Source organism: Aulostomus chinensis, chromosome 17, assembly GCF_037954235.1.
Source record: "Aulostomus chinensis isolate RoL2024-O1b breed Wild chromosome 17, RoL_Achi_v1.0, whole genome shotgun sequence".
Classification (NCBI taxonomy): domain Eukaryota; kingdom Metazoa; phylum Chordata; class Actinopteri; order Syngnathiformes; family Aulostomidae; genus Aulostomus; species Aulostomus chinensis.
In genome coordinates this window covers 18,824,634-18,834,461 of record NC_141336.1, presented here as the reverse complement: position 1 = coordinate 18,834,461, position 9,828 = coordinate 18,824,634, and the positions used below count along the sequence as shown (strand labels likewise).

Below are 9,828 nucleotides of genomic sequence, written 5' to 3'. Positions count from 1 at the left end.
AAAGAGGGGCGTGGTGACACTACTTCAGAAACGTCAAAGTTCTGGCCCCGGTGCAACGTTTGTGCCAAGATCGACTTCTATTACAGATGGGCGCAGAGGAAAAGACAGAAAGTTGGCTTATCTTTTAAACATGTTTTCCACCCCTAATGCGTCTCCTCTGGTAGGTGTACACAGCATTCCCTCAAAATATGCTGATACTTTCATGATTGTGGGTTGAAACACAATGTTCCAAAATCTGGACATTCAGGTATACAGAGATCTGGTCTTTGACTACCATCATCCATACCCATCAAACTGTCCACTCAGCTGCTGCTCAGTACAGAAACACTTGCATTTATTCTGATGTTTTCTCTAATTTGTCCCATCTGTACGTTAACACTCTAGTTTTACGTTTAAAAGTATAGGCATGGCCGTGAGGGGCTCGCTAGAGGAAATGCATTGGGAAACAAGCCAATTTAGATTTACAAAATGTCTACTAATAACCTTCATACATTAGTATAATTGCCCCACCCGGCTAAAGGGCTGAGTCACTCATTCTTCCACTGTGTCTTTGGATGCTAACGGCCCCGCAGCCTGCAGCTCTGCCTCGTATTGCTTCCTCAGACCCTTCAGATACATGCGCAGGCTCTCTGGGTCCAGTCTTGAGTTCCTGGCAGTCTGCAGTAAGCGGGTGGCCAAACGGTATACAGCTCTCTGCCTCTCGGTTTCAGGATCACTCTGATGTTTAGCCTGGAGAACACACATAAAACTCCTTTAGTAATGTTTCTATATCCTGCACTCAGATAAACAATGGTTAGGATTCAGAAAACGTTATGTATCCAGAGCTTTTTTCTGGGGAAGATTGAAGGTATGCTCTACTTTAGCAATATTTTTCATGCTGTAAAATCCCACGTGAAAATGTATTTCACATGTATGTAGAACAGATTTGTTAATCAAACAGAGTGGAACAAAATGAGTCCAAATAAGATCTCTAAGAAGCATACCGATAGCTGCTGGCTGACTTTGGAGGCAATCATCTTTGCCTCTTGGACTATGCCTGAAGGTAGGGAGGTCATTTCTGCAGCTCTAAGACCTACAAGAGTAAAAATAACTACTGTGATGATTTGACATATTCTTATCAACAGATTTAGGTTTCACAGACTCTTCTGTACCATAGTGTCTTTCTTCAGAGCATCCCCGGCTCAGCGAGTGTGTATACACCACACCCTCAGCACCGGTTTCACCACTGCGTGTGTGCTGAACCTCCATGTGCTGGTTCTCCACGTTGGGATAAAGAGATTCAAGTTGGCACAGTTCGAGAAAGTGCGTGGCAAACAGCGTGAATGCCTTCGAACACAGAGATAGCACACACCTTAATGATTGTTCACACTTAAGGGCGTACACTGCTCCTATGTTTCGTTTCACTTGGCTTTGACTGTTGATGTCTATCAGAATGATAGTATCAATTATCGTATTTATACATCAGTAGGAATCTAACCAACATGGTTTTATTACTGTCTTGGACAAAGGACGGACACTGCAGGACTTAATTGTGCTGACAGTACCTTGAGGCTAAGGAGGAACTCACAAACGGAGTGACAGATGCCGATGCCCTCCTCAGCACTAGTGCCACGCCCCAGCTCGTCTATGATGATTAAAGACCTGTCACTTACGTTGTGGATGATGTAAGAGATCTTTGGGGAGGGAATATAGAGGCAATGATGAGGTAATGATTCAACTAGAATGTAAGTAGCCATATAATGGGCACAGAACATACCTCCTTCATTTCCATCATAAAAGTTGAGGTGTTAGTTTCCAAATCATCATCAACACCGATTCTGGTGAAAATCTGATCAGCAACACGAAAAGAAGCGTACTCAGCAGGAACAAAAGAGCCTGGAGTGGAGGATGGGGATTATCAATGCACAGCGGTGTGCGTGTAGCTTCATGTTTCCAATTTGCAGAGGAGTTTGCTGCTGACCTATCTGGGCCATGATCTGACACAGCGCCACCTGTTTGAGGTATGTGGATTTCCCACTCATGTTGGGCCCAGTGATGATGATGAAGTTGCTGCCCTCGGAGATGTAGCTATTGTTGGATACGAGCTGCTGTCCAGTCATTCGCTCCAGGATGGGGTGACGACCCTGCTTGATGGCCAGCGTGTCTGTGAACTCTGGACGCACTGACATACACAAGACAAACGACAATCAGGATGGCATCATTTTAGTTTAGAACTGCCCCCCACTACTCAACTACATGTTAGCTGATGCGCAAAGACTGCGTCAGCATTGTAGTCAGTCACTGACCAGGGCCAAGGAACGCATTTGTGCGTGCAGAGCAGAAATACTCCATGATGTGAGTGCATGTTTCACTCATGAACACAGTTGTGTGTGCACTGTCACATGTACATGTGATACTATGAGTCTGATCACAGATACTAATAATAATTGAAAGTGTGTGTGTCTGTGTGTGTGAGAGAGAGAGGGAGAGATGGAGAGAGACAGAGAATCAATGCGTTGCAGTTCTACATTTCCAGTGCAGTATTAATATCTGGTACTGATCCATAGTCCCTAGGTCATATGACATGAAAGCCAATGGGAAAAGAAAATGCCAATTTGCAGTATAAAGAACACAACAACCCGTGGCATTTTGATCTAAAATATTTATATATAATATAGGATGAAATAAAAGGCAATAAACAGAGGAATGTATTACATTTCCAGTCCAGTACTTATATCTGGTACTGATTTGGAGTCACATGACATTGAGGCTGTAGAAAAAAAGAAAACATTCAATGCAGCAGAAAGTGGATGAAAAATAAACCAACCAAAAAATTTCATAACAACTAAAGGAGACGATAAATTGCAACAAAAAGAGGTGTTCCCTGTAGTTTTAGTCTACTGATCTTAGTCACATGCTTCAGGGGACATTTTTTTTTTGTCTGGGTGGAAGAGAGGGATATGCGTTGAACTGCAATCTTTGGGCTGCATATTCCTCTGTTCAGGTATTCTAAGGGTGGTTTGTCTCCTTCTAAATAGCCTCTGGAACTATGTGGTTGTGGAAGTGTGTTTTAAGTCTTTATGGCCAGTTAACAGTGACTCAGTCAAAGCCAAATACTACATGTGTTATATTTCTTTATGAGCTGCACTGGTTGAAGTACATTCTTATGCAACTGATAGTTGGGTGGTAAAGCGAGTGTGTCACCTATGATAAAGGTAGAATTCTCAGAGAGTTGTGGGCAGTGGTGACAGTCAGCAAGCTCCTCTGGTGAGAAGATTTGTCTTGGTAAATACAGCACACCAGTGCACGCTTATGTAACGAGGGTAATCTGAGTACAAGCTGGCTGGGAAAGCAGGGGGCAGGCAGTCAGCACGTGTCTACAGATAGATGTTTTTAGACAGCTGAGGGCCAACACTCACCACCCACGTGGCTGGTGATGCCCGCAACCCACACAAAAAGAGAGAGGCCAGCGTAACTGCCAGATAAAGGAGAGCACTCTCTGGCTGTCATGTCTGACACTGGCTGGGTACTCCCTTATGTGCAAACAACACTCTCACAGATCAGATTTATTCAAGGTTGACAGTCTGACAAAAATCAGCAGTGATTCAAACTAACCATAGTCGGAGATGGTACACGTGTTTGCCAGCGACAGCAACATGTCCAGCATGGATACAGCATCTGACAGCTTGTAGAGGCAGTGGATGTGCTCGTGGATGGTGCTGAGGAGTTGACATATCACCCTGTATGGACACAGGTTAGATGCTGAGAGAGCTACAGGTGATTATCATTATTGTCACCATTCTCAGACAAACAGCACACTCTAGTGGAGAAATCATTAAATTAAGTGAATCCATCTGAGTTTGAATATTATTGAAATAATATGAATACAGGGGGCGGCTTGGAAGAAGAAGCGTGGCCATCTAGCAACTGAAGCGTCGCTGGTTCAATCCTCACTTCCCCTGGTGACCATGTCTAAGTATCCTTAAGCAAGATACTGAACCCCAAACTGCTCCTGATGGCCCTGCGACAAACTGGCGAACTCGCCTCTCCCCCAATGTCAGCTGGGATAGATGGATGATATTAATACAGATTTTAAATATGTATCAGAAGAAACTCCTCAGCGTTATCACATTCGTTTGTGTTGTGGAAAATATCAGAAAAAACATATGACAGATTCAAGTGACTAATCAGTTAGACACAGCAATTCTGACACTCCTCAACTGAGAAATTCTTTAGACAAGGACAGTCACAGTACAAAGCAATCCTTCTTTTAAAATTATACAAGTAACATGTTGTATACAATACATGAGTGTGCTTGTTTTCAGTCACAAGATCATGATCCCCTCACACGTAGGACATGTGGAAGATCTCCCTCAAGGCCTCATCGCAGCGGTCATTCATCTTCATCAGGTCTGTAGTCGTGAAGCTGCAGTTGTCCTTGTTCTTGGACACCTGAGTGAGACACAGATGTTTTTTTTCTGTTACCTTGGCACAGAGGGGGAAGTAAAGATAAACAAAGCTGACATATACAAACAAACAAAGAAGATCAGGTTTGGCAAAAAAATCAACAGATGTTAGTATCGGCACCAGCCAATTATTTTAAACTTCGATACTGACCTAGAATTTCACAGTGAGAGAATCCCCTCTGATTAATAAACAAACAAAAAAAATTAAACAGCGTCAGTCAATAATGCCAGAAGTCCACAGTGTTGTCAATATTACTGTCTTGTGGACAACACCTTGATGAACTCCGGAGGAAGTTTCCCCTCATGTAAGACCAGCCCTCCCAGCTTCATCTGGATGAAGAAACCACGAGCTGTACTGAAGCTGGTTCGCATCGGGAAGCCGTATTTCTCCCCCATCTGGTTCACCAGCCCTGTACAAGCATGAATCCTTTAGTGAGTCTCAGTCTAGGAATATTCCACTTACAAACCAAAGATATGTCGCCAGAATAAACACCTGCAATGTCATCCACTATCTCAGTATAAGCTCGCCGGGCAATATCTAGGAACTCGTTGATATTGGGACGCACAGCGTAGCACTTCTGGGTGCGCAAGTTGAGGCTCCCCTTCAGGTAGGTGGTGTCATCGTTAATCACTGTGTGGATCTGCGTTAGGATCAGGTCAAATCTGATGGTACACACAAACAATTAAAGCAGGGCCGTAGAAGAAAAAGATCATTTGTTTGGTACGAGACTGGTACCTGCTGTCCTCCAGTGACGTGCTGTACGCCTTCAGGAGAGCTGTTTTGCAGTTCTTCAACACTGCCTGTTTACACGGCATAAGGCATTCACATTATAAGCAGATAATGACAGTGCAAGGGTTTGTTTATAACTGTACACTGATTTGACGTTAAACACCAACGGACACACACCCTCAACTGCGGCACCAGATCCAACGTGTGTTTCAGCTGAATGACGTGTGTAATCTTTGCTTCTGCAACCTGAACCTAAAAAAAAAAAAAAAGAGAGAGAGAGGAAGAATACTGAAAAATGCATGTAGAATTCCTATTCAGTTAAAAGTGAGAATTCCTATTACAGTTAGGTAACTGAATGCAATCATAAGTAGTGTGTGATTATTATTTTTATTCTGCCGTAGAAGTCGTCCTCTATGTGCAGTAGAACAGGAAGCTGCTGTCAGGTCAGTTTAACTGCACCATTTTACTGTTCCTGTCCAACGTTTTCCTGTATAGAATAAATTAAATGGGGAAAAGAAGTACTTCACATACTGTTTCCTGCTTTGGAACTTGGATGAGAACAGACAGCAGCTGGTCAATGTCAAGGAAATGACCTATGGCTTAAGGGCAAAGAACAAATATTAAAAACTCAGTCACACGCTGATCATCAGTATGCACAACATTCAGTTTGTTCCTGACCATTCTTCAAGCCAAAGAAGAGCTCCTCGTCTTGCAGCATCTCCTGTACTGCATCTAAGCGTATGTTGATGGTATCCACATCAACCAGCGGCTCAAGAATATTGGAGCGCAACCTTCTAGCACCACCGGGAGTTTTTGTGTGGTTGAGTACCCCTAAAAGAGTATGGTTGCTCCTGTGCACACAAATAAAGAAAGGCAAACGTCTGCTGATGCAAACACTTCAAGGTGAGATCATGCGTTCACAATCTTTGCTTACCTGTGGTCTCTGTTATTAACCACCAGCTCCATGTTACAAGCAGACCCTGAGTCGATCATGGCTGTCAGTTCACTCCCTTTAAAGCTCACTTTGAGAGACTTGGCAGCATAGACTGAGGTCTGAATGAACTCCAAGTATTTCAGCAAAGCTGCTGCAGCTGCTAGGCAATAATATCTTTAAAAAAATCATGACATTTGGTAGTTAAGACACAATAGGGACAGGTATATAGATATATGAATATACAGTATGTCTGTTTCTATACATTATTGTACTCAGTGGCATACTTAGTTTGCACTTCCATGAGGACAGTGCCAAATTCTGGAGCACACAGCTGCTGAATGTACTCCAGTCCTTTCCTCTCATTGAAATACTTCCTTTGGATTGCAGTGAAAGCCACACCCTGATAAATGAAACACAAAAACTCATCGGTTCATCAGCTAACACTCTAAATATACATCAGTAGTAGATGGAGAAATGTTATGCTTTAAAATGTCTGTTTTACTCTTACAGGAACATGCAAGCTTTTAAGAAAGCATGCTTAGTTGACTTCCTCCCAAAAACCAAGGAGACAGTATATTAGCTTGGTGCAATGAATGGTAGTGAATGGTAACTGTGTATCCTGCTTCAAATGTATAAGTTTCTGAATCTTAATTTGTCCAGAAGAAATCATCCTCATCCTCCGTTATAACGTTGTCCATTGTAAGTAGCAGCAGCAGCTCCTCTACTTGTCAGCAAATGTTTTGCTTTGTTGGTCAAAGTTTTAAGGTGCTGCAGCAAATCACTGCGTCCAGTACGAAAAGCAGTTCCAGCTATGTGTCAAAACCTGAAATAAATTGTCTGGCAATTCTACATAGCCATTTCATTGTAAATTCTATCTACAACCCAAGTCGTAATAATGCATTTTGGAGAAAAAGTATATATGATTACTTTTACTAGAAGTATGCTAACCTGCCCATAAACAACCATTCACTGCGCTACGCTAAGGTAAGGTAAGGTAAGCTGGTACCTTTGGGTCTTAGCTCTCTACTGGACACACAGAGGAGGGAAGGGTATCTGTCTTCTTGTTTGGCTCTGGGATGGCTGGTATACAAGAGCATGTCCCAAAATGTTGGTGTGTTCCTTTAACAGCAAGCGTTTACAACGATACCTGGAAGTTCTCTGTAATGATTCTGAACAGCTTGGTCCCTTTCCCTGTGTCGCTGGCAGTGTCTGGCATCAGTATTTCCATTGGCATCAAGATGTGAACTTTGGTTATAACCTTAAGAAATGCATGCCATAACAGAGATGTGAGCTCCCTCAGCTACAGAGACCTGACTGAGTGAAGAAGATATTGTATCTCGAGTGCAGTATTTAGTCACCTTGGCATATGTTCCAGTGTCTGCAAACTGAGATAGAACGAGCTCTGGACATTTCAAGTTGAGACTGGCCATGCCAATCTCTCCCCTGGCCAAACCACGTCCCTCCACCACAGCCACAATCACAGATGCACCAGATGTTGAGGTTACAGAGGAGCAACTTGTAGCTGCTGGAGCAGATGAAACATATTCAGACATTGGCCTTAGCAATTTTACCACCTTACTGGAAGCATCATCCTGGGTGGTACCAGTGTGATCAGTCAGTGGTGTCTGTGCAGAGCGTAGGCCTGCGGCCCCTACAGATCCCGGGGTCCTTCTGTGTCGAGGTGTCCCTCCACGGTTGCGGAGGGAGGAGCTGTCAGATGTAGAGACCAGGAGTGATGGATTTGTAGCACCAAACCTGAAGCTGGAGTGGAGCTGACCTTTGCCAAACCAAAATAGGAAGAGAGGATGTGTGTTATAATCCAGTAACTCTGTCCATTGTTCAATCCACTACCAAAACAAAACACTTAAAGACAGTGGTGCAACAGTAGATTTACTCAAGTCCTGTCAAAGTACAATGTCAAAGTATCTGTACTTTACTGAAGTATTTGCATTTTAGGGGATTCTGTACTTTTATGATGCTATATTTATATGAACCCCTCAGTTACTAGTTATTTTCAAGAAAAATATTTTGTTTAAGATAAGATAAGATAAGATAAGATCAACCTTTAATCGTCCCACAGTGGGGAAATTTACATCGTTACAGCAGCAAGAACAAGGAGAATTTAACATAAATAGTATGTGAAGATAAATATGAGGTATTAAGGGCTGCACACTGGTGCAGGGGTTAGCACTGTTGCCTCACAGCAAGAAGGTTCCAGGCTCCAGCACAGGATCTTCCTGTGTGAGTCTCCATGTTCTCCCCGTGCCTGCGTGGGTTCTCTCTGGCTTCCTCCCACAGTCCAAAGACATCAAGAGGGGACGAGGCTGATTGATACTCTAAATTGACCGTAGGTGTGAATGTGAGTGTGAATAGTTGTTCGTCTCTGTATGTTGGCCCTGCGATGGACTGGCGACCTGTCCATGGTGAACCCCGCCTCTCGCCCATAGCTGCTGGGATAGGCTCCAGCCCCCCCACCCCCCGCGACCCTTAATAGGAATAAGTGAAAGACAATGGATGGATGGATTTTGTTTAAGAAACAAGACAATATGTGATGAAGATGAGACACTCAAAGTTAAAGTCATTTTCAAATATTATTCGGAATGTGTACTTTTATTTTTGATACTTTGGAAACTCAATATCAAATATGTTCTCTACTCCAAGTAAAATTTTGAATGGAAACGTAACTTTTAGAGTGCTAGAGTACAATCTATCTGGGCTTTGCTACTTTTACTAGTAAAAGAACTGTTTACTTCGTCTTCTAATCTACTGCTTCATGACTAAATAAGATTTGAGAAAAATATATCTAAATAAACTGTCAGTCTTTTACTGTCTCATCATTGGATGTGGCTCAACCTCTTTCTACAACATAATTAATCTGGCATGTTAGCATAAACTACCTAGGCTATCCACATTAAATTGTCACCTGTAGCAGTACGGGGAAGTGCTGGACCATGGCTGGATCTTCTGCTGCCTCCATCTAAACTTAGATGGGATGAACCTGAGGAAGCTGACGCGGGAATGTACGAAGTAGTTTCGGTTACTGCGCCTCTGTCCACCGGCGTTGTCCCTCCGCCCTCCGAGCTATCTGTCGTTATCTCCTCTGTGCTACTGCGCAACATCTCAAAACCTGAAGAAAGCTCGTTAAGAAATGTTTATTTCTCACTTTTCTGGTACAGCTGAAAAATAAAATTAAGATAGTTTTCAAATATTCAGTTAATATGCTAACAACACACACAAAGAAGATTTCTGTAGAAAAAAATCCAACTAGCTAACACAACAATTAGCTAATTTTAGCTAACCTACTTCTGCGCATGTCTGTGTTGCTCTTATCTGTCGGGTTGATCAACAAGTGAGGGGTTAAACAGATTGGTTTGTTGATGGTTTGAGCGATAAAGTAATTGTATTACTACTATTATAAAGAAATGCCACAAAATAAGTGATACTTTATATAGAATTTGAAAAAAAAAACCAAGATACAAATTTTCAGCAATAGCAATTAAAAAAAATTGTGATAGGGATTTAATAAATTCACTTTAGATTAAACAGATTTTTCAAAGCAAAAAAATCACAAATTTAATGATTGGATGAGGATTGGAATAAATAGAATACACATGACTTATTATAACTAAAATAATACATACCTGTGAAATCAATAAAACCACACTCTTAACCTTGTAATTGCTCCGTCATGTGGTTCTTAACATTCAGAACTTTTTTAT

At 42.3% G+C, this 9,828-nt stretch overlaps 1 protein-coding gene across 3 annotated transcripts; it reads right to left on the bottom strand.

Moving 5' to 3' along the window:
• Positions 1 to 323: 323 nt before the first annotated feature.
• Positions 324 to 9,398, bottom strand: msh4 (mutS homolog 4). Of its 3 annotated transcripts, none has more exons than XM_086183387.1 (20): positions 9,033 to 9,398; positions 7,713 to 7,886; positions 7,468 to 7,634; positions 7,257 to 7,367; positions 6,394 to 6,509; positions 6,110 to 6,283; positions 5,854 to 6,026; positions 5,707 to 5,774; positions 5,353 to 5,427; positions 5,182 to 5,246; positions 4,939 to 5,108; positions 4,719 to 4,855; positions 4,328 to 4,431; positions 3,595 to 3,719; positions 1,961 to 2,161; positions 1,757 to 1,875; positions 1,545 to 1,673; positions 1,152 to 1,326; positions 984 to 1,072; positions 324 to 729 (listed from the first exon to the last, which is right to left on the bottom strand). In XM_086183387.1, the coding sequence occupies exons 1-20, from the start codon at positions 9,226 to 9,228 to the stop codon at positions 532 to 534; spliced, it is 2,766 nt and encodes a 921-aa protein (XP_086039513.1). In that variant the 5' UTR covers positions 9,229 to 9,398; the 3' UTR covers positions 324 to 531. The 3 variants fall into 3 exon arrangements, 2 of the variants coding, with proteins under 2 accessions (XP_086039513.1, XP_086039515.1); XM_086183389.1 differs by having other exon boundaries at positions 7,468 to 7,631; XR_015109892.1 differs by lacking the exon at positions 324 to 729 and having other exon boundaries at positions 985 to 1,072; positions 1,568 to 1,673.
• Between the last annotated feature and the right edge of the window lie 430 nt (positions 9,399 to 9,828).